This window comes from Heptranchias perlo, chromosome 7 (genome assembly GCF_035084215.1).
Source record: "Heptranchias perlo isolate sHepPer1 chromosome 7, sHepPer1.hap1, whole genome shotgun sequence".
NCBI classification, from domain to species: Eukaryota; Metazoa; Chordata; class Chondrichthyes; order Hexanchiformes; family Hexanchidae; genus Heptranchias; species Heptranchias perlo.
Genome location: NC_090331.1, coordinates 70,596,724 through 70,619,091, shown reverse-complemented (window position 1 = coordinate 70,619,091; position 22,368 = coordinate 70,596,724). Strand labels below are relative to the sequence as shown.

General features: G+C 38.2%; 1 protein-coding gene across 4 annotated transcripts in view; it reads left to right on the top strand.

The window, feature by feature from the left end:
- Positions 1–22,368, top strand: part of armc8 (armadillo repeat containing 8) — an 86,592-nt gene that overhangs the window by 38,106 nt on the left and 26,118 nt on the right. For all 4 annotated transcript variants that reach the window (XM_067987834.1, XM_067987836.1, XM_067987833.1 and 1 more), the window contains exons 13-16: positions 11,824–11,906; positions 14,232–14,313; positions 17,263–17,349; positions 18,149–18,241. In XM_067987834.1, coding sequence (XP_067843935.1) covers positions 11,824–11,906; positions 14,232–14,313; positions 17,263–17,349; positions 18,149–18,241 — 345 coding nt within the window. The remainder of the gene's footprint in view (positions 1–11,823; positions 11,907–14,231; positions 14,314–17,262; positions 17,350–18,148; positions 18,242–22,368) is intronic.

Genomic DNA, 22,368 nt, shown 5'->3' with positions numbered 1-22,368 from the left:
TTTCCCTTTCAAGTATATATTTTTTTATTATTTGTTCATGGGATGTGGGTGTCGCTGGCAAGGCCTGCATTTATTGCCCATCCCTAATTGCCCTTGAGAAGGTGGTGGAAAAGTTAATATTGAATCTGCTTCCACCACCTTTTCAGGTAGTGCATTCCAGATCATCATAACTCCCTGGTAAAAGAAATTGTCCTCATTTCCCTCCTGGATTTTTTGCCAATTGTCTTAAATCTGTGTCCTCTGGTTACTGACCCTCCTGCCAGTGGAAACAGAATAGATGGGGAGAAACTATCAAAACCCTTCATAATTTTGAATACCTCTATTAAATCTCCCCATAACCTTCTCTGCTCTAAGGAGAACAATCCCAGCTTCTCTAGTCTTTCTATATAACTGGAGTCCCTCATCCTTTTATATCATTCTAGTAAATCTCTTCTGCACCCTCTCAAAGGCCTTGACATCCTTCCTAAAGTGTGGTGCCCAGAATTGGACTCAGTACAGCTGAGGCCTAACCAATGATTTATAAACATTTAGCATAAATTCTGGGACATAATTGGTGCTGGTCCAATTTACAAAGTCAGTCATAGTTGTATTACCCCAGGAAAAACTTGTTGCCATGGTGGATTTTATACCAACTGTCAACAAATAGTAAATTAGTATTTTTTGTTTTGTGAACTCGATCAATTTCTTGTGTGTAAATTTTTTTCAGTCTAATTGTGCCCAAAGAATAAAGTGTTCAAACGCTGCGCTTCCATATAGCTTGTGACAGTTTTTTAAAAAACATATAATTTAGAGTTTTACAAATAAAGGCGAAGTACCTAGTTCCAATATGGTTTCTGAGGATATCCATCAAAACATGCATTTTCATACCTCATAACATGTAAATTATTTTTATAAACTTCCTACCTCTGTTATCGGATGCTCGTTCTTCCCTGCACTTTGACGTGCACGTATTGTTCATTAGCAACTATCTACTGACCTCCATAGTCAGCTCACACTCACATGCCCTTTTTATTAGTGGAAAGGAGAATCAAAATACCTTGTACACATTGTTAATGAAACAGAAGGCCAACAGATGAATTGCATTTGCCCCTGGGCCCCTGTTTGTATTTGACCTTGTAATTGCTTGAATGGAAACCAAATTGATCTGAAATTCACTCGTTACCATAGGTTGTCTTATCTCGGTCCATTCCATTATTCATTTGGGAATATTTGGCAGGTGCTCCGCCGCTTATGCTATCGACCTGGGAAATTGAGTTGTAGTCACATGGCTGCCTGTTTCTCAAGTCCAACGACCTCAGTTGGTTGAGTTTTTGTTCCTGGCTGGACTATTTCATAGAATTTAAAACATACCCAGTCTGCCTTCACCTACTTGCATTGTGCTATCTGCTGGCCAGTTAGAGAGCACTACTGATACTGATCATCAATGGTTGTGGCTCACACAGTCTTGCTGTCCCGGCTTGAGCATTATTTTTAAGGCCACTGAAGGAATATTAATTTTAAAGAATAGTATTTGTCTGAAAATTTCTTAGACAAAATGGGCAGTTGGAATCATATTGCATTCTGCATATTATGAAGGTCTGTCTGCCATTTGAGGTATACAATACAATTAATATCTGGAGCAAATGGTTTTGACCATAATTACTGAATGCTGCCTGTGTATAACAGATGCAGAACCTTGAACACAAGTATTCCTGCGGTGTGAATTCATGCGTCTCCAAATACCTGACAAAATAAGCCCTTGTACACTGCACGTTCTTTTGTGTGCCTGTATGGTCTAGGGCCTCTGCTGTCTCCTACCCATTGCCTATGCAGTTAGATTGCTCTAAAATGCTGAAGTCTGTCCTTTTGGTTTTTAATATATTTGTGCATGAATGATCAACGTGGGACTACATACGTGTCTATAATTCATGCATAACTGTCCATTACAGTATTCTAAATAATATACAAATTCAGTCCACACCAGGTTGAGGCCATAATTTGGGAATTTTAAAAGATTGAATTGAGGTATAAAATGTCCATAATGTTGGACTATTGAACTGAAGCTTGTCTTTAAGTTGGACATAAATTCTCTCTGCTCTAAATGGCTTGTTTCCTCCTCTTAGTTTTAACTGCTAAGAGCTGTAGGATCCTTTACTTTGGGTCTGCTCGAAGTTGTTGCTAACATTCGTAAACACCTTTTTTGATTTAACTTCACAGCTAGTAAGTGGATAGGCAGTTTTCTGGCCACCAGTCAGATACTTTCTGCATAAAGTCACCTTTTACAGCAAGAATTGTTTTAATTTCTTCCCCACCCCCTGCTCAAAATACTTAGCGAATATTTTTATTGAGATGTAGACCAAATATCAGACATGAGGTAATGCCTGAATTAAATCAGTTGCAGTAAAAGTAAAAGGAAGATTTTTAGCTTGGATAGAGAAAACCTGCTGTTGTCTGACATTGTTGTTTGGGCTTCTCGCAGTGTTTCCTGCCCACTTCAAAGCTGCTTTCTGTTTGGGTTTAGGTGTTTTTTTTTTGTCAAGTCCCTGTTGATTCTGTTCTTTGGTACCATCATAGTCATTACATTTTTTTATTCCTTCAAAATAGAAAGGTAACTTTAATTTTTGCTGTGCTGTAAATTCAAATGAAACCCTTTTGAATGTTCCATATTTAGACATGGCTGGGGTTTTTTTGTATTTGCAAGAACAGCTGTAGCAAACCTTCTGACAGCTTCAGGTTGGACTGTCATGTGCATAATGGTAGCAGTGGGAAAACTCAGGCCCCTTTGTTCGTTGTTTTGCTGTAATAGGATCTTTTTGTGAGAATCATCTGCTTTTGGTAATTTTATGATTTCTTAAAGAATATGAAATACCATCGAATGGTATTTTACATACCCTGTTTTTTTTCTCCACTGCTGTTCAGGATAATTGTTCACCAGTGTGTCTCGTTATTTGATGCTTTAGTAAAAAACGATTCCCAATTCAACAATGAATTTTAAATTGGTTATTCCTCTTGGAGATGTGAAATGGTGCAGTGAGTTACCAAACTTAATCTGGGTACCTGGAAGAAAAAATATAGGATATTTAAATTTATTTCATGGTGCAATAAAGTGTTTTCTGAGGTGGTTAAGGCACATTGATGTAGCAGAGTAGTCGAGAGAGCTGTACTCGGTATCTGCCTCTGCTGCACGTGGGAGTGCATCACGCTGAACGCTGCCAGAAGTGAGAAGTGTTCTATTCTCCAGCACTGACATCCCTCATCTTGAGTACAAAAAGAATTCCTACAAAAGTGGAATACACTCAATCAGTAAATCATTTCAAAAACAAACTGTTCAAAGAATTCAGAATAACTTTTTAAATGCCTTTTTTATTTTTAATTTTGATGCTCTTGTAGGGCAAACCTAGCTTGGAGTTAGTGAATCCAGCAGTTTTCGGGAGCTAAATTAATGTGCAGTTGAAATGAGAAGGTTGCTAGTGCTCAGTTAATGTTGTGTTAATTCAGTCCCCAACTTAGTGTCTCAAAGCCACATTCTCTCATTGTTGCTACCCGTGTTCAATATAAATCAAAGCAACAGAAGCAGAAAAATATAAATGCACTTAACTTTTATAGTTAGGACATCAATTTTGTTAACAGTATTGCTGCAAATTGTGCTGATTTTAACTGCTGTAATTAGTGATTCGATAAAGCTGTAGATACAGAACTGTTACCAGTATTTAAAAATTACTGCTGCTTGGTGTTACCATTTTAAAGGCTTAATATGCAAATCTCTTTCTCTTTCACAGGATCCTATCAAATGTTGTAAAATAACAATTTAAAATTAATGAATAAGTACCATTAGCACATTGGGTAGATTATACAGTTAGATTTTCTGCAATTGATTATGAATAGGTGGATATTTGTATTATGCTTTTTAAATTACTGCAGTAGATTTAATTATTTAGTTTTATTCCCAATAACCTGAGTGTGGTTTGTGATGAAGGTATGAATCGTAAATGATGGGATCTATTGTAACATATTTGAAGATGTTACATTAAATATATATTGCATGTCAGTGAAAGGCAATCTAATCTAGGGGTTCAAATTATCTCCTGAAAACCCCTAAGATTAGATAACAACCTTTAACTTCTGTGTATTTTATCTGATTTTGAGTGGAATTTTGAATTGGTTGGTTTTTCAATGAATTAACAAATGGTGTTTATAAAAGGGAATTGCATCCCATTTGGAGGTTGCCATTGCTAGATTGAGAAATTGCAGATTATAGGAAAATTCCATTTACCATATAGACTATCCGTTAGGCTTGAATGTATGACGAGACTATAAACTCAATCCTGTGTCGAGATGAAATCATGAGAGCAAAGTCAGAACAGTTTATGAATGTTAAGCCCTGAGGTTTAAAAATGAAATCAATAATGCATGTCGTATGACATCAAACTTTATAAACTGGTTATAGAGTGCCACGTTAACAGGATCACTGAAATATTGATTATAGTGATTAACAGCTTTTTAAGATGTTTATTATTGCCAATAATATAGCATTTGTAAACCATAAATTTTATAATGTAATATTACATATATAAAATGTAAGTTGGCTTTCCGTCCTTTCTATGCAGAGTTAACCATTGCTTGGGGCACCATCTATTAAGTTACGGGAAATCTGTGACTTTCCTGTTGGTACAGCAGTCCAATTTTCCCAGCCTGCTGCACTCCCAGCAACCACCAAAATTGAGACATTTGCCCTCGTCACAGTCACCCCAGCTGCATCCTGTTATGCTTCCTAATATTAAAAGTCACCAGGTTTTTGTACAAAATCAAACTATTACAAAGTATTATCAACCTACATATCTGTGTTTTTCATTTTTTTCAATAATGAACCCTGATGGAAGATGAGTTGGAACTAGCCCTGCTATGTGAAGGAGAACAACTGACATGCTGGTTAATAGCTGCATTGATAATTCAACTCCCTCACACCCTGCCAAAAACCCTGATATCAATAGACACTGTTTAAACAAAATTATAAAATGTTCAGGTCAGATTCTTTTTAACCATTTCAGTTGGCCACTGCTGATGGTAAACAAATGTCAATGCTCAACAAAACCAATATCTAAACTATTAAAAATTTAGTGGTTAAATAATGATTTCTGTAATGTGCATTTTTTTTTTAAAAAGCTGTTGTATGACTATTATAGAATGGCTAGTTCATAGTGGACCCTCACAATGTAGTGTTACCATGTTTAGTTGCTAACTCTGATTAGTGGTAAATATGGAACATAGGAACAGGAGTAGGCCATTCAGCCCCTCGAGCCTGCTCCGCCATTTGATAAGATCATGGCTGATCTGTGATCTAACTCCATATACCTGCCTTTGGCCCATATCCCTTAATACCTTTGGTTGCCAAAAAGCTATCTCACATTTAAATTTAGCAATTGAGCTAGCATCAATTGCCGTTTGCGGAAGAGTGTTCCAAACTTCTACCACCCTTTGTGTGTAGAAATGTTTTCTAATCTCGCTCCTGAAAGGTCTGGCTCTAATTTTTAGACTCTGCCCCCTACTCCTAAATCCCCAACCAGCGGAAATAGTTTCTCTCTATCCACCCTATCCGTTCCCCTTAATATCTTATAAACTTCGATCAGATCACCCCTTAACCTTCGAAACTCCAGAGAATACAACCCCAATTTGTGTAATCTCTCCTCGTAACTTAACCCTTGAAGTCCGGGTATCATTCTAGTAAACCTACGCTGCACTCCCTCCAAGGCCAATATGTCCTTCCGAAGGTGCGGTGCCCAGAACTGCTCACAGTACTCCAGGTGCGGTCTAATGTCTCACTAATTTAGTGGTTACAACTTTCAGATTTGCTCAGTTGGCAGCACTTATACCTGTGGGTCAGAAAGTTGAGAGTTCAAGCCCCATACTAGGGATTTGAGCTCATAATCTAAGCTGACACCCGAATGAAGTACAGAGGGATTGTTGAGGTGACTCCTTTTGGGCAAGACATTAAACCAAAGTGCCTGTTCCTGTAGATATTAAAGATCACTTAGTATTCAAAAAGGCAGCAAGTTCTACCAATTTTCAGGCCATTCCCTCAGCCAATACCACTAAACAACTTACTGTTGTTTGTTGTATCTGTTGTATGCAGAATGGCTGTTGGGTTTGCCAAAATAATGGTAACTGCACATCAAAGTCATTCATCCTGAGATGTGATTAAGTGTGATATAAATGCAAGTCTTTTATTGGGAGCACAAAGATTTTGCAAAATTGTAGCGGGGTATCAACAGGCAAGTCACAGGATTTCCAGTAATTATTCAATGCCTCAGTAACACTGGTTCAGCGAGTGATAGCTGGATAGAAGGGACCCTACTCCAATTTTATTAAATACAGTTCCCACCACCTAAAACATCCACGTTTAAAACAGGCGGTTGCTTATATCTGCCAAAACATGACAACCATTAGCCATTCACATTAACGTCAGTTTAAAAGTTGCCGATTATAGCATCTTAAGTGCTCTGTTTATTTCAGGCAGAAACAGCTGTGCCTACTCACCTGTGATATTGTATGAGTGAAGAAAACATGAAAAACTGATGCATGTTTTTTAAAATATATTTTAGATTTAACAAAAATAATACCATGCACAATAATCCCAGCGGCTGAAATTTAGTGCCCTAATTATGTGTTTGGTTTGTTAAAAATGGTTCATCGGTGAAGTTATCTAATGCTTAGATTGAGGCACATCAACAGATGAAATCACCTTGAGGTATGTGGGACTCATAATAATTTTCGCCTGCTCTTCGCAGTGCGGAGATGAGTTCTGGCTTTTGAGAGGAGTCCAACTTAAGGTTGCATTTACATTGTAACTGTGGCTACGGTGTGAGGCCATTTCACTTTGAAACAATGCTAAAGTTGTGGAACAAAAACCCAGTCAGGGCACAGCCTGACTTGAGCAAATCAGAGTGAGATCCCTTGGTGGAAGCTTCGTTCTGGAGTCAAGTCAGGTCCTGGCTGTTGGTACACCGAGTACCCTCTTAGCAACAGCTGTAACGTAAGTGCCGCCTAAGGAAAGCAAGAATTTCATTTTCATTGAATCAAACATTCTTCTAGCACGACCACAAAATACCAGCCATCCATATAGCGTATAACTGGGAAATCCTGTTCGCATGAACGTGCCCGTGTTAAGCAGTATGTTCTCTCCCACTACAAAAAACTTTGAGAGGATTTAAAATAAGCTTATGTACACAAAATACACTTTCAGTTAAAGGAAAGTAGTTCTGTCTGTCCAAAAGATACACCCGCCCACCTACAAGATGCACCCACCTAAGTTGCTTACATTTGGGCACAGAGTGATTGGATGTAGATTAGTACTGTCTTCCCCACCACATGCTCTCACTCGTTTTCCCCAGGTTTCAGTTCCTAGCCTGGCTCTCTAGGAGAAGGTAGTAAGCAGGGATGAGGTATTTCTCCACAACTCTCACCTTGTAGGGATTGACTTGAGGAAGCAGAGACTTGGTAAAAGACTTCTTGCCAGTTTGCTTGGCTAGAAAATGGGGGATAAAGTATAATGCTTGTATATTCTGTGAATCTTTCAACAGTATTCTACAGTGCTGTTTATCAGTCTTCAGTATAGGTTCAGCACTGATCCTCCATCATCATTGTTTCCATTTCATTTAACTTCTATTTTGTGATTGAGAAAGGATTGTTGGAGGGTGAGTAAATAGCTTTATTTTATTGTTGAAATTAATTAATAAAGGAAAACTGCAACCGCTGGAAATCTAATAAAAACAGAGGAAGCTATAAATACACAGCAGGACCAGCAATTGAAAAGAGAAAAGACAGCTTAACTTTCCAAATGTACACCCAAAATGTTAACACATCTTTTTTCTTTATGATCACTGACAGACCTGTTATGTATTTACAGTATTTTCTGTTTTGTAATATTCAGACAAATTCCACAGCAAACAAAACTTTGTACTTGCAGTTTATCTGAACTTTTTGATTAAATTATAACTACTCATTCCAACTACACATAATTCTGAGCTATGTGTGACCATAGTGGCTGGGAAGAAACCTTGTAATAATAACAGCATTGGTACATTTTCAACAGATGGTTCTAGTTGAGTTGCGACTGGTAGCTTTGTTATGATTTTCTTAAAAGTACCAGTTTATCCTTTCAAGAAGGAGTTTTCACGACCAACTAAATTGACTGGACTCAGTTCTTGAAGAAAAGTATAAATGATCCCTCTCCTCCCTCCCGCCCCCCCCCCCCCAAAAAAAAACCCAAGTTTCTATTGAAATTCTAATGCACGATTTTAACCAATTTGTAATATACTGGGAAGTTGAGCTTGTACATTTATTTTATTGCTGTTACAACATTTGATTTAATGTGATAACTTATGATCTGATCTCCTGGACTGGTTTCGATCGCCTGAGGGGGTTGGAAAGGAATTTCTCAGTGTATTTTTTTTCACTTATTGGTCTAGCCATCATGATGTGGGGCAGGCTTGACCAGCTAGACGTTTCCTGCCTGTCAATTTCATATGTTTGTATGTAGAATGTGTATTAAGTGCAATGCTAAAAGTTCGAGGTTTGGGAAAGATTTGTGAGAACAGATGCTATATTGGTTTTCTGAAATGCTGTTTTTTCTCCAGGGGAAAAAAGGTTATGCCAATTGAATAGTAGATGTGCAACAATATCTATTCAAGTGGTATATTGTAGATTTCAGTGATTATGCCACAGTTAATTTTTCTTCTGCATGTACCAATTTATAATTACATTTTGGTAAAGTGACCCCTGTGAGGATCAGGCTTAAAGTCAAGTCTGTTCTTCAAGAGCATGAATAGTCTAAGATTTTCAGCATCCTCCATTTATTGCTCAAGATTTGAAATTAACATAAAGTGCCTGACCTGAAATTAAAGTTGTTGAATGCATCTTGCTATGCCTAATTTTCTTTTTAAAATTGCTTGCATGTGGAGTGCAAGTTTAAGAAAACAAAATCAGGAGCTAAGAGGACATTGCTGTCATTGGGATTCCATAAAAGGGTACAAATAGCCTAGTGGTTATGGTACTGTACTAGCAACCCTAAGGTTGAGAGTTCAAATGACAGGATGGTAAGTTGTGAAATTGAATTCAATGGGTTGCTGGGCTAGCACCAGGAAAAAATTATCATGAAAGGTGCCGGATTGTTGTAAAAATCTAAATGATTCACTAATACCCTTCAGGAAAGGGACCTTCTACCTCTACCTGATCTGGCCTACGTGGGACTCCAGTCCCACACTACATGGTTGACTCTTAATACACTCAAGGGCCAATAAATACTGCCCTGTCACTGTCGCCTGCATTCTGAGAACTAAAGAAAAGAAAATTCTACTTCTAATTCATGTGTTTTGATTTGGGGGAAAAAAAAATTGAAAGCTTTGCTTTTTCTAATGGTTGGTGTGCTAATAATTTCCCTAAGAAGCTGTGGGTGTTGAGAGGCTGAGACTGGATGCTTGTGCCATAGTGTCTCAGACTCCCAGGAGTGGGCCAGCCTTGGAAAAGGCATTCCCTCATTGGGAGGCTACATGTTGCCACGTAAAACTTCTAAATACATTTTTCTCTTAAAGTAGTGTATTTTAAGAAGGATTACTTGAGGAAAAAGCTAATGTAAGGCCTGACTTTAAAGGATTGATTTTAAAAATGAACTGGGGATTTGGGATTGAATTTTGTCTTAACAAAAACTTGCATTTATATAGCGCCTTTAATGTAGTAAAACGTCTCAAGGTGCTTCACAGGAATATTCTCAAAAATTTGACCGAGCCATATAAAGAGATATTAGGACTTGGGTGACCAAAAGCTTGGTCAAAGAGGTACGTTTTAAGGAACTTCTTAAGAGGAGAGAGAGAGGCGGAGAGGTTTAGGGAGGGAATTCCAGAACTCGGGACCTAGGCAGCTGAAGGCATGGCTGCCAATAGTGGGGCGATGAAAATCGGTGATGCGCAAGAGGCCAGAATTGGAGGAGCGCAGAGATCTCAGAGGGTTCTAGGGCTGGAGGAGGTTACAGAGATAGGGAGGGGTGAGACCATGGAGGGATTTGATCACTAGGATGGGAATTTTTAAATCGAGGCATTGCCGGACTGGGAGCCAATGTGGGTCAGCGAGCAGAGTTTTGGATGAGTTGAAGTTTATGGAGGATGGTGGGTGGGAGGCTGGCCAGGAGAGCATTGGAATAGTCGAATTTGAAGGTAACAAAACCATAGATCAGGGTTTCAGCAGCAGATGGGTCGAGGCAGGGGTGGAGACAGGCGATATTACGGAGGTGGGAGTAGGCGGTCTTTGTGATGGAGAGGATATGGGGTCGGCAGCTCAGCTGAGGGTCAAATAGGAATCTGAGGTTGCAAATAGTCTGGTTCAGCCTCAGACAGTGGCCAGGGAGAGAAATGGAGTCGGTGGCTAGGGAACAGAGTTTGTGATGGGGACTTAAGACAATGGTATTGGTCTTCCCAATATTTAATTGGAGGAAATTTTTGCTTATCCAATACTGGATGTCGGACAAGCAGTGTGACAAATCAGAGGCAGTGGAGGGTTTGAGAGGTGGTGGTGAGGAAGAGCTGGATGTTGTCAGCTTGCATGTGGAATCTCAAGTGTTTTTGGATTATGTCATCTAAGGGCAGCTTGTAGATGAGAAATAGGAGGGGGCAAAGGATAGATCCTTGGGGGGTTCCAGAGCTAACTGTGCGGGAGCAGGATGATAAGCCATTGCAGGAGATTCTCTGGCCACGACTGGACAGATAGAAATGGAACCAGATGATGACAATCCCACCTAGCTGGACAACGGAGGAGAGACGTAGGAGGAGGATGGTGTGGTCAACAGTGTCAAAGGCTGCAGACAGGTTGAGGAGGAATGGTTTGTCAGGGGATGTCAGTTGTGACTTTGATAAGGGCTGCTTCAATGCTGTGGCATGGGCAGAAACCTGATTGAATAAGCGTGAGTTGCGGGAAAGACTTTACGAGTCTTTACAACGTCACAAGTTGACCAAGATTTTTTTTCCCTCTTCACTTGATCCTTGTTTATTTCCAAGTACCAAGGGTGTACAGAAAGATGATGTGTTAATCCAACAATCAGTTTGTCGTTTGTTTTCATACTGAGAATAAAGATGTTGACGCAGGGAAATCAAAATAACAGAATTTAAGAATTTTTTATTTCAATTATGTCACTTTGTGGGCCATTTGTAGTGTCACTTTTAAAATTGATTATTATGAAAACTTAGTGCTTTGACTGTCTTTGACAGGATTTAGAATATAGCCAAATGCCAATCAAGATGATAAATTTGACGATCTCCATTTCTTTGGCTGAGTTACGAAACCCAGGAGATGAACAATTGTCACTGCATGGGAGCTTCTTACAAGCACAGTTCATTACAAGAACGACTGCTGTAGTCACATGAAGACAGACCATGTGTTGTCTTCACTGCATGGATGGCCATTTGTTTGCTTGCAAGCTTTATTACTCTGTTGAAATCCCTTTTGTGGATGACAAAACTTAGATTGGGTGGTACAATTTGTGGTACCAGGTAATACAAAATATAGAACAATTTGACCCCCTAACTTGTGATTGAAGGGTTGATACAGATTGCTTATTCCCTACCATTCTCAAGACCCTATATGAGTTTCTGCTATGAAATTATTCAGTCTTCATTTTGAAATGAAAAATCACAAAGTTTGTGAAAAATATTTGAAACATTTTTGTATGCTTTTTGCTTAACTACAACTATATAAAATAAAGTCTTGCAAATTGCAACATCTAGATTTTATTATGCCTCAGTAAATGTGAAGTCACAAACCCTGTTGATTATTTATGCTACTGTTAACTTTTTGTTCTAGATTATTGAGACTGAAAACATGATGGACCGAATTGTGACTGGCTTAGCTGAGTCTAGTATCAAGGTGCGGTTAGCTGCTGTCAGGTACGGGCTACTGAAACTCACCCATCTGAAATATAATTTGATAGTTCTAAAATAAGTGTAGTGATTAGTACTGTGCTGAATCAGTAGACACTGGACCTTTAATCAACTTATTAAATGCTTCTGTAGCACTTTGCATGGATAATAAAGTATAGAATGAAAGGGAACCCAGATTTGGTATATAATTAGCTGATTAGGGTTAACTTGAACTATTCTTTGAGGGCCTGAATTAGCCACCTCTTTTATAAGGTTATACTGTACTGTAAAGTAAATGCTTTGTTACTTTTAAATTATTAGTTGCATGGCAAATGAAATGTAAATTCTCTTTCAGAGAAAGAATGACTACATCAAAGAACTAATTGAAATGAAAGTTTTGTGGTTATGCTTTTAACGTCTCAAGTGCCAAGAGGCTAACTCTTAGCTTTCATGGCTGAAGCATAAATTTTTCTGGGAATTAAATCTAACAAGCCTATTGATCTGGGAATAATTGAATTACAGTGAATTATTCTAAGTTGCATTTTAATGAGCATAATTAGTTATGCAAATTCCAGTTTGATATTGATTTAGCGTTAGGTGCAGCTATGTAAAATTATATAAATGGAGTGTACCTTGATTTGTCTATAAGGCCATTTTGAATTGCAGACTTGCCTTAAGTGGACATATACCCACATCAGCTTGATTGGAGAAACCCTCAGTTAGGAGACTGATCCAAGCCATGGAGGCTGATCCCAGACATAGAGGACTGAGTTATGAGGAATGATTAAAAAAACATGAGCTCTTCAAACTTGGAAGGAGATGATTGAGAGGAAACCTCATACAGTTATGCAAGATAGTTAATGGTATAGAAATGGTAAATCCTCAAGTTAACTTGTTGATAATGGAACAGTGTGGCACAGATTCAAATTAGTGACAGACAGATTACATACTGACGTCAGGAAGTTCTTGCAAAAACCCATCTACTGGGTTAAGGAACCATCGGATACTGTGATGGGAGACTGTAAGTAGGCTGGACTGAACAGCCTTCTTAATTTGTCTTTTGATGACTTATATATCTGGACCCCTAAATCCCTCCACTCATCTACCTCCTCCAGCATTTCCCATTTAGATTATACAGGACTATCTGCCATTCCTAGTCCAAAGTCTACTACTTCACACTTTGTTAAATTGCATGTGTCATTGTTCTGCACACTCACTCAATCTATTTAAGTCCTTTTACAATTTTCTGCTGTTGTCTTCACAATTTACTATACTTCCTAGTTTAGGATCATCTGCAGACTTGGATGTATTCCCTTCTGTTCCTAAATCCAGATAACATATATAGTGAAAAGCTGAGAACCAACATTGATGCCTGGGGATAGCACTCATTACTGCTTGCCAATCTGACAGTATTTCTTTTATCCAAATTTTCTACCTCCTACCTTTCAACCAGTTTCCTATGCAAGCCATAAGACTTTCCAATTCTGTGTGCCTCAATCTTGGTTAGCAACCTCTTGTGTGGAATCTTAACAAATCTGTGAATACAACACCTAATAATCCTTTTTCATGCACCACTTCAATGACTGTGACAAAGAGCTCTAATAGGTAGTTTGACATGATCCACCTTTCACAAAATGATGCAGATTCCCCCTAATCAGTTTCTATCTTTCCAAGAACACATTTACTCCATCTGTAATGATGTATTCTTGAAATCTTCCCACTTCTAACATTAATCTCACTGGTCTGTAGTTACTTGGTTTTTCCCTTTCCTCCTTTTTTGAATAACATTTGCTACCTTCCAGTCCTCTAGTACTGTCCCTAAATCCAGTGAGCTTTAGAAGGTTATAACGAATGCACCCCCAATTTATTTGCCTCCTACTTTTAATACTCGGATGGAAACTATCTGGGTCTGGCGATTTGTGTGGCTTCATCATTTCATCCCATTATAATTTTTCTGTCTTAAATTAATCTCTTAAATTTCTTCCTCTCATTAATCTCTAGTTCACCCTAAATCCTCTTGTATTATATCTTTCTTATCCACTGTGAAGACTGAAGAAAAAGATCCGTTTAGCTTGTCTGCCAAGCCCTCAGCCTCTGCTACTGTTGTACATAAATTTGTTCTTAATATATGGTCAGGTTTGGTTGATGCAGGTCATAGACTAACATTATCCTGATTTATTGCTTCAGTGTTGATGGGGTTGGGGCTTATTTAACCTGCACAATCATTGGTATTGAATGTTTGATCACTATGTATTCTTGCATAGTTGAGGGATAATCGAACACTGCATATTCATTTCATTCTTTGTGATTTTGTGAAGATTTGCATCTTTTTCTGATTTTTATCATTCATAGGTGTTTGCATAGCCTGTCCAGATCAGTACAACAGCTCCGGACAAGTTTTCAGGATCATACAGTGTGGAAACCACTAATGAAGGTAGGTAATGGTGTGCATTTTAATGAGCTGCTTTAATTATATTGAAGTCTCTGAATAAACCTTAAATATTTTGTGTCTCTCAAACTCCAACTGTTAGGAAATGTAAACAATTTTACAACACCAAGTTATAGTCCAGCAATTTTATTTTAAATTCACAAGCTTTCGGAGGCTTCCTCCTTCGTCAGGTAAATGTTCAGGAGCTCCTTGAAGCCTACGCATTTATACATCACAGAACAATACATGGTGTTTACAGACTGCCCCTGCAACGGGCAGTTGCAGGGGCAGTCTGTAAACACCATGTATTGTTCTGTGATGTATAAATGCGTAGGCTTCAAGGAGCTCCTGAACATTTACCTGACGAAGGAGGAAGCCTCCGAAAGCTTGTGAATTTAAAATAAAATTGCTGGACTATAACTTGGTGTTGTAAAATTGTTTACAATTGTCAACCCCAGTCCATCACCGGCATCTCCACATCATGTTAGGAAATGAATTTGGTTGTCACTAATTTGAGAGGTGTGATGCAGACATGGAAATTAAGTACTTTGTTTATGTAATACCACTCTCTGCCAATAAAGGTCACTGATGCACTGAGTAAATCGCCTGCAGAATTCAGTCGAGGACCTGCCAACTGATAGTTTTAACAGGTTTGTGCTTGTGAACAAACACTGGCATAAATGATGGATCTGAGTTTAAAAACTTGTGTGTAATTAACATACAATCCTCCAATGGATTCTTCATACTTAAGAATATAATGGTAGTACTCAACTGTAATGTTTTTGAATGAAAAGGCAGCAAGTTTGGAGTAGCGAGTTGGAACTCCTAAAGTCAGCTTAGTTAGAATGCAAAATTTCAGATTAGTAAATTGAAATTAAAATTTGAGAGGTACAGATCAGCCATGTTCTAAATGAATGGCGGAACAGACTCAAGGGCTTAATGGCCTACTACCATTCCTATGTAACTATAGTTGAATTTATACTCAGCTGACTTTACATCCTGCACAAACAAGTAAAAGAAACATTTTCCCTCATTGCCTTTCAGTGTACACAGTGGACCCAGTCACTCTGTAGCTGTCGTGCTTCTATTGCTCGTGGAGGCTAGAAATTTATTTTTTAAGCTGTTAGCGTGTTTATTTTTATTTTTTCTCTCCTCCGGAACAGTTTTCTTCTACCTTCCCTCCTTCAACTGCAAGGGTGGATCAGAAAGTACTGTGATTGCTTTGCAACCAGTTTTGCTCAAAGTTTAACTACATTTAAGGATTAAATTAGAGCATCTTTGATGTTTCCCAGTTCAGTATCAGCCTCTTCATGAATTTGCTAAGCACATTTGAATAGCAACCACAGTGAAATGAGCGAGGAGTTGGTCGTTCAATATAGTGCATGCTGCAAATTTTGTCTAATCTGCAAAATTCAGTTCTAGTGCACTTCAAACATTGAACTTAATATTGAACATGCTTGCAGGGCAATGTCCTATGGCATTGTAAGGTACATAGCAGGAAATGCAAGGGACTTTGCTGAAAAGGGAAAAAAATATATTTTTCCCCAACAACTGTATAATAAAATTTGGTGCAATGATTGCACAGATGTAAAAGTTACAACTCTGACTTTTATAATAGTTGGCAAAGATCCGTTGCACCACTGCATGAGTCATACCCCGAGGCTTGCAAGCTATTAAAAATGTGTTTAGGTGTCACTGTATCTAAATTTTAAAAAGCCTATAATTTCAGTAGTAACGAATATAGAAGTGACTTTTAAATAAAATCTTTATTGCCTGTCATAGCAAAATGGTAGCAACTAAACCCAGAAACTTGGTTTCGTGGAGGAAGAGGCAGAAATTGGTAAATTTCATTGCAAATCAAAGAGGGTTTGAAACAAGGAAAAATTAACAGCTCTGAAAGCTACAAAATAATAACTTAGCTGACTTCAGAAGTGGGTCAATCAGCAAGTGTGAGCAACTATCATAGTGCTAATCTGGATTGGTCCTTTACTTTAAAGCACAGTATTTGCAGAGTACTGAATTTTTACATTACCATCTCTCCCAGAGTAGGATGCTGACCCATGTCACTGCTATAGTACCCACAAAAATGTCAGCCAAGCAACTCTTGTACAGCTTTTTGAACTTTTTTTTTGCATTGCGGCTGGAATTAGATTATAGTTCAGTCTTGACAACTTTTATATAAACCTTACAGTGCACGAAAGACGGGCTAAATTTTAAAGTTGCTTTCTCAAAATAGAGTCTGCTGAATTGGCAGACTCTGTTTGAAATGAGCGAGGAATGCAGAGAAGAAAAATTGTCTCAAGCTGGGGAATGTTTAATCTTTACTGGCACATCAATTGCAATTAGGTACCTGTTTTTGAACACTTCAGTAGTAGCGCATCATTTGTATACCTTTCTTCCCTTTCTCATAGCAAGGGTTCTTCACTGGTATGGGTAAAATGCACAATGGTCATTTTTGTGCCTCCTAATTATTGGGCAGAATGTACAATGATTATTCTTGTGCCCCTACTTGGCATGTGGTGATCCATAACCATTGTCATTACTGCATAGTGATCATTAAATGGGAGGTGCAATCCCAACAGAGGGAGATGGCTATTTCTGTTTTTACTGTTTGTGGAGCACTTGTGTTTCGGTTGGGCTATTGGGTGAGCCATTCCATGTTCTAATTCACAATTTAATATTTTATGCCTTGGTTTAGAAAATTTAGTATATTTTTAAAAATTCTAAACCAAGCATTTGAAAGAAAGAAAGAACTCCCATTTACGTACTGCCTTTCACAACCTCAGGATGTCCCAAAGCGTGTCACAGCCAATGAAGTACTTTTGAAGTGTAGTCACTTGTAATGTGGGGAACGTGACAGCCAATTTGCGTAGGAATGTTTCGTTGTGCTAAAGCAAATTAGACAATACAAAGCAGTTGAAGTACCACCTTGGTACTTGCTTTTTTATCTTTCAGTTATTACAAAATGCTCCTGATGAGGTACTTGTAGTGGCGTCATCAACACTCTGCAATCTTCTCCTTGAATTCTCTCCAAGCAAAGAGGTTAGTTTTTAGCAAATGAATGGACATATAATGGCTGTTGGTATTAATTATTAAATGCATCTAAATGTCAGCTGGTAACAGGCAAAATAAGCTGCCAGTAATTCTTTTGGAATATTAGTTGGGTTATGTAACTTGAAGTATAAGATTTAAAATCATATATTGTTACAAAGTACAACCAAATTACATTTTGATCCATTATAAAATGCAAATGAACATATTTTTATCCCAAAATCTTTGAAATAAAATATCACAGTAAAATAACGTAAAGGTAACCTGTAAACTTAAAAGGTTAGCAGTTTGGCTGCTTAAATGTTGAGCGTCAAGGTGAGGCATATTTTTGGCAGGATTGGAAATTTTTCTGCTTTTTGTACCCATTGTCAGAATCAGGCATTCCTGGGCCAGATGTGATGTGAGCTAGATTTTTATGTAGTCCAAAACCAAGTGTTCTGTAGAGGAACAATTGTTTTGAGCAGAAAAATCTTTTGATTCAGTCTGGAATGTGAGTGATTGGATATGATTGGCAGCATCAGCTTCAGATATGCTTCACTGTAGATTACTGCAGAACTGTGGTTATAGGTGAACTCAGGTATTCTAGACAGTTTGGCATGCTGCTCAGTTGCCTTTCTGTGACTGTGGTCTACTTCCCAGTGGTGAATGATCTGGATTGGGAAAAATGGTTGTTATTTTTTTGGTAACTTTTTTAAAATTCTGATTGGAGCTTTTGGGAGGAGACAAGCTAGAAAATCCCTTTTTAATAAAATATATATTTTTAAATGTAATATAATTATATATGTTACAGCCTATCTTGGAGTCAGGAGCTGTAGAGCTGTTGTGCAACTTGACTCAGAGTGAAAATCCAGCCCTCAGAGTTAATGGGATATGGGCTTTAATGGTAAGTACTTTCTGTTATATGGCAAATCATGTTGTTTGCACTGTAAATTATTTAGTTCTTGCAAACAATCTCAGGCTATTCTAAATGATGGTTGAAGAGCTTTTTAAATGTTTGCCACTCCATTCACTTTAATTGCAGATACTGCCTGGATGCATTTAGGTCTGTTACCTAGTTGTACTTCAGCAATGTATTGCAAAGTTTACTTTCTGTAAAATGCCAATGGATGCAGACACAGTTTCTGCACTAGTAGAAAGGATTATTTAAAAATTTACAGTTTTATGGTCCTCTGAGTAGAGGGCTATATGCTTTCTCTGTGTGTTTGTGATGTGTGATGGGCAGTATCGAAGATTAATTTGAGGTATGGTAGAAATTGTCTTCCTACTTGATCTCTCCATTGAAGTCAACACTTAACAGTTAAGTGTATGAATGCTACCAAAAACAGTTGAGTGATTATTTAATTAAAATTAAACTGTTTAATGTTTTTTCCTACCAATCAGTCCATTGAATTTATTTGTTTTTCCAAATTTCTGTTCCATTCACCACTAATTTCCTAAGTGAAGTGACTCAACAACATCTTGCATTTATATAGTACCTTTAACATAGAAAAATGCCCTAAGGTGCTTAATGGTTATGCGAGGAAAACAGATGCTGAGCCAAAGAAAGAGATATTAGGAGGGGTGACCAAAAGCTTGGTCAAGGAATCATGCTGGACTATGCTTCCATCTGTGCTAGTAGTCCTCCAGTACTTTATCCAAGTGGCCATTCTGCATGTGTAAGCCCAGACAGTGAGTGTCGACAGGTAATTCAAACACAGGATGAAGACAACATAACCATGCCCTTGCCTGTCCTCGCTCAATGTCCACATGTGCACAGTTGGCAGCAGAGGATACTGGGAAAAGTGATCAGTAGTGGGAATGGGCAGATTTTGTTTTCTCCGTAGTGCAGGGGTGTTGAAACCAATTGGTATCCTTCTGTAACTGTTTTAGACCACCTAGTTCAGGGCACGTGCTGCTGTATGTGACTCAGTACCATGTATTCACCAAGTGAGCCAACTTGGGACCCAAATTCATTGAATTTAGTAGGATGAAATATGGAAAGAATGCACAGCTCCTTAATCCCTATTGTGATTGTGGACTCCAGGCAGGAAAAAAATGGGGGTTTTAATTATGTATCTGCAAACTAGCAAAATAAATTTATTCAAATAAAATGCCAAAAAGTTGAATTATTTATCAAGTTTGTTGAGTTAGAACTGTATACGCCACTCTTTTTAATTAGAATTATGCAATTTCAAATTATCTGTTAACTGAAATTTAAAATTAAGGTGCCAAGAGGGAATGTATAGGCTTCAGTCGAATCTTACACTGAGACCAAGTAAGGCTCCAAACAAACCTTCGTTGAGGGGGGGGGGAATAAATCCTGTAATACATACTTAAATTTTTGGTGATGTGGTCTAATCCAAATGTATGTGAATGATAAATGAATAAGAAATAAAGTTAGATCACCTGCTCTGAGTAATGCTCTTCAACCTTTCCATGTAGACTATCCCCTACAGATACAGTTCTTGCCCTCCTTCCCCACAGTCTCTGTGATTTGAGTTAAAGATTGCTTTGTTAAAATCCTGCATTGTTGAATACAGTCTACTGTGTCCACCTCTGTATGAAAAAAGGACTGTCAGGAATTGGGACTGAGAATTGTGTACAGCTCTAAGATCCTGCATAAAGCAATGGTGTCTTCTGATTTCCCTTGTTGAATCATAAAATCTTACAGCAAAGAAGGAGGCAATTCAGCCCATTGTGCCTGTGCCAGCAATTTGAAAGAGCTATTCAATTAGTTCCACTGCCCTGCTCTTTCCCCATACCCCTGCAATTTTTTCCTTTTCAAGTATATATCCAATTCTCTTTTGAAATGCATTCAAGTCAGTTTCCTAAAACAATACATTGCAGAACCAACTAGGGAACAGGCTATTTTACATCTTTTCTTGTATAATGAGATAGGGTTAATTAGTAATCTCATAAGGGATCCTCTGGGGAAGAGTGATCAGAATATGACAGAATTTCATAGCGTTCAAGAGCAATGTACTTAAGTCCAAAACCAGAGTCTTAAACTTAAACAAAGCTAATTACATAGGCATGCGGGGCGAGTTTGCTATGGTTGATTGGGAAATTAGATTAAAAGATATGACTAGATAAGCAATGGTGAACATTTAAAGAAATATTTCATAATTCTCAATGAACGTACGTTCCATTGAGGAATAAAAACTCATGGGAAAAGTGATCTATCTGTGGCTAACTAAAGAAGTTAAGTGTAGTATTAGATTAAAAGCGGAGGCTTATGATGTTGCCAGGAAGAGTAGTAAGTCTGAGGATGACCAAAGAATTAATAAATAGGGAGAAAATAGAATATGAGTGCAAAATAGCAAGAAATATAAAAACAGATTGTAAGACCTTCTACAAGTGTGTAAAAAGGAAGAGATTAGTGAAAGTAAATGTGAGTCCCCTTAAAGGCTGAGACAGGAGAAATTATAACGAGGAATAAAAAAATGGCAGAGACGATAAACAAATATTTTGTTCGGTCTTCACAGTCGAAGACACAAAAAAAACCCCAGAAATAGTGGGGAACCAAGGGTCTAATGAGAGTGAGGAACTTAAAGTAATTAATTTCTCCAGTACTTATTTACGAATATTAACGGGACTAAAAGCCGACAAATCCCCTGGACCTGATGGCCTACATGCTAGGGTTCTAAAAGAGGTGGTTGCAGAGATAGTGGATGCATTGGTTTTGATCTTCCAAATTCCCTAGGTTCTAGAATGGTCCCAGTGGATTGGAAGGTAGCAAATGTAACCCCGCTATTCAAGAAAGGAGGGAGAGAGAAAATGAAGCTACAAGTCAGTTAGCCTAACATCAATAGTCAGGAAAATTAAGAAATATTAAGGACATGATAACTGGGCACTTAGAAAATCATAATATGATTAGGCAGAGTCAACATGGTTTTATGAAAGGGAAATCGTGTTTGACAAAGCCATTAGAGTTTTTTGAGGATGTGGCGGTTCACCACCACCTCCTCAAGGGCAATGAGGGATGGGCAATAAATGCTAGCCTTGCCAACAATGCCCACATCCCATGAATTAATTTTAAAAAAAAACTAGCAGGGTAGATAAGGGGGGACCGTAGTATATTTGGATTTTCAAAAGGCATTCGATAAGGTGCCAAACAAAGGTGGTTACACAAGATAAGGGCTCATGGGGTTGGGGTAATATATTAGCATGGATAGAGGATTGGCTAACAGACAGAAAACAGAGTAGGAATAAATGGGTCATTCTCAGGTTGGCAGGCTGTAACTAGTGGGGTGCCGCAAAGATCGGTGCTTAGGCCTCATCTATTTACAATCTATATTAATGACATAGATGAAGGGATGAGTGTAATATATCCAAGTTTGCTGACAGTGCAAAACTAGGTGGGAAACTAAGCTGTGAGGAAGTCTTAGTCTGGATGGAGTATAATGTGGGGAAATGTGAGGTTATTCACTTTGGTAGGAAGAATAGAAAAACGGAATATTTTTTTAAATGGTGAAAAACTATTAAATGTTGATGTTCAGGGAGATTTGGGTGTACAAAAAACACAAAGTTAACATGCAGGTACAGCAAGCAATTAGGAAGGCAAATGGTATGTTGGCCTTTATTGTAAGGGGGTTAGAGTACTAGAGTAAGGAGGTCTTGCTGCAATTGTAAAGGGCTTTGGTGAGACCACACCTTGGAATATTGTGTACAGTTTTGGTCTCCTTACCTAAGGAAGGATATACTTGCCTTAGAGGCATTGCAATGAAAGTTCAATAGATTGATTCCTGGGATGAGAGGGTTGTCCTATGAGGAGAGAGTCAGTACAATGGGCCTATACTCTCTGGAGTTTAGAAGAATGAGAGGTGACCTCAATGAAATATATAAGATTCTTAGAGGGCTTGACAGGGTCTAGAACTAGGGGGCATAGTCTCAGGATAAGGGGTCAGCCATTTAGGACTGAAATGAGAAATGTCTTCACTGAGGGTTGTGAATCTTTAGAATTCTCTACACCAGAGGGCTGTGGATGCTCAGTCATTGAGTAAATTCAAGACTGAAATCGATAGACTTTTG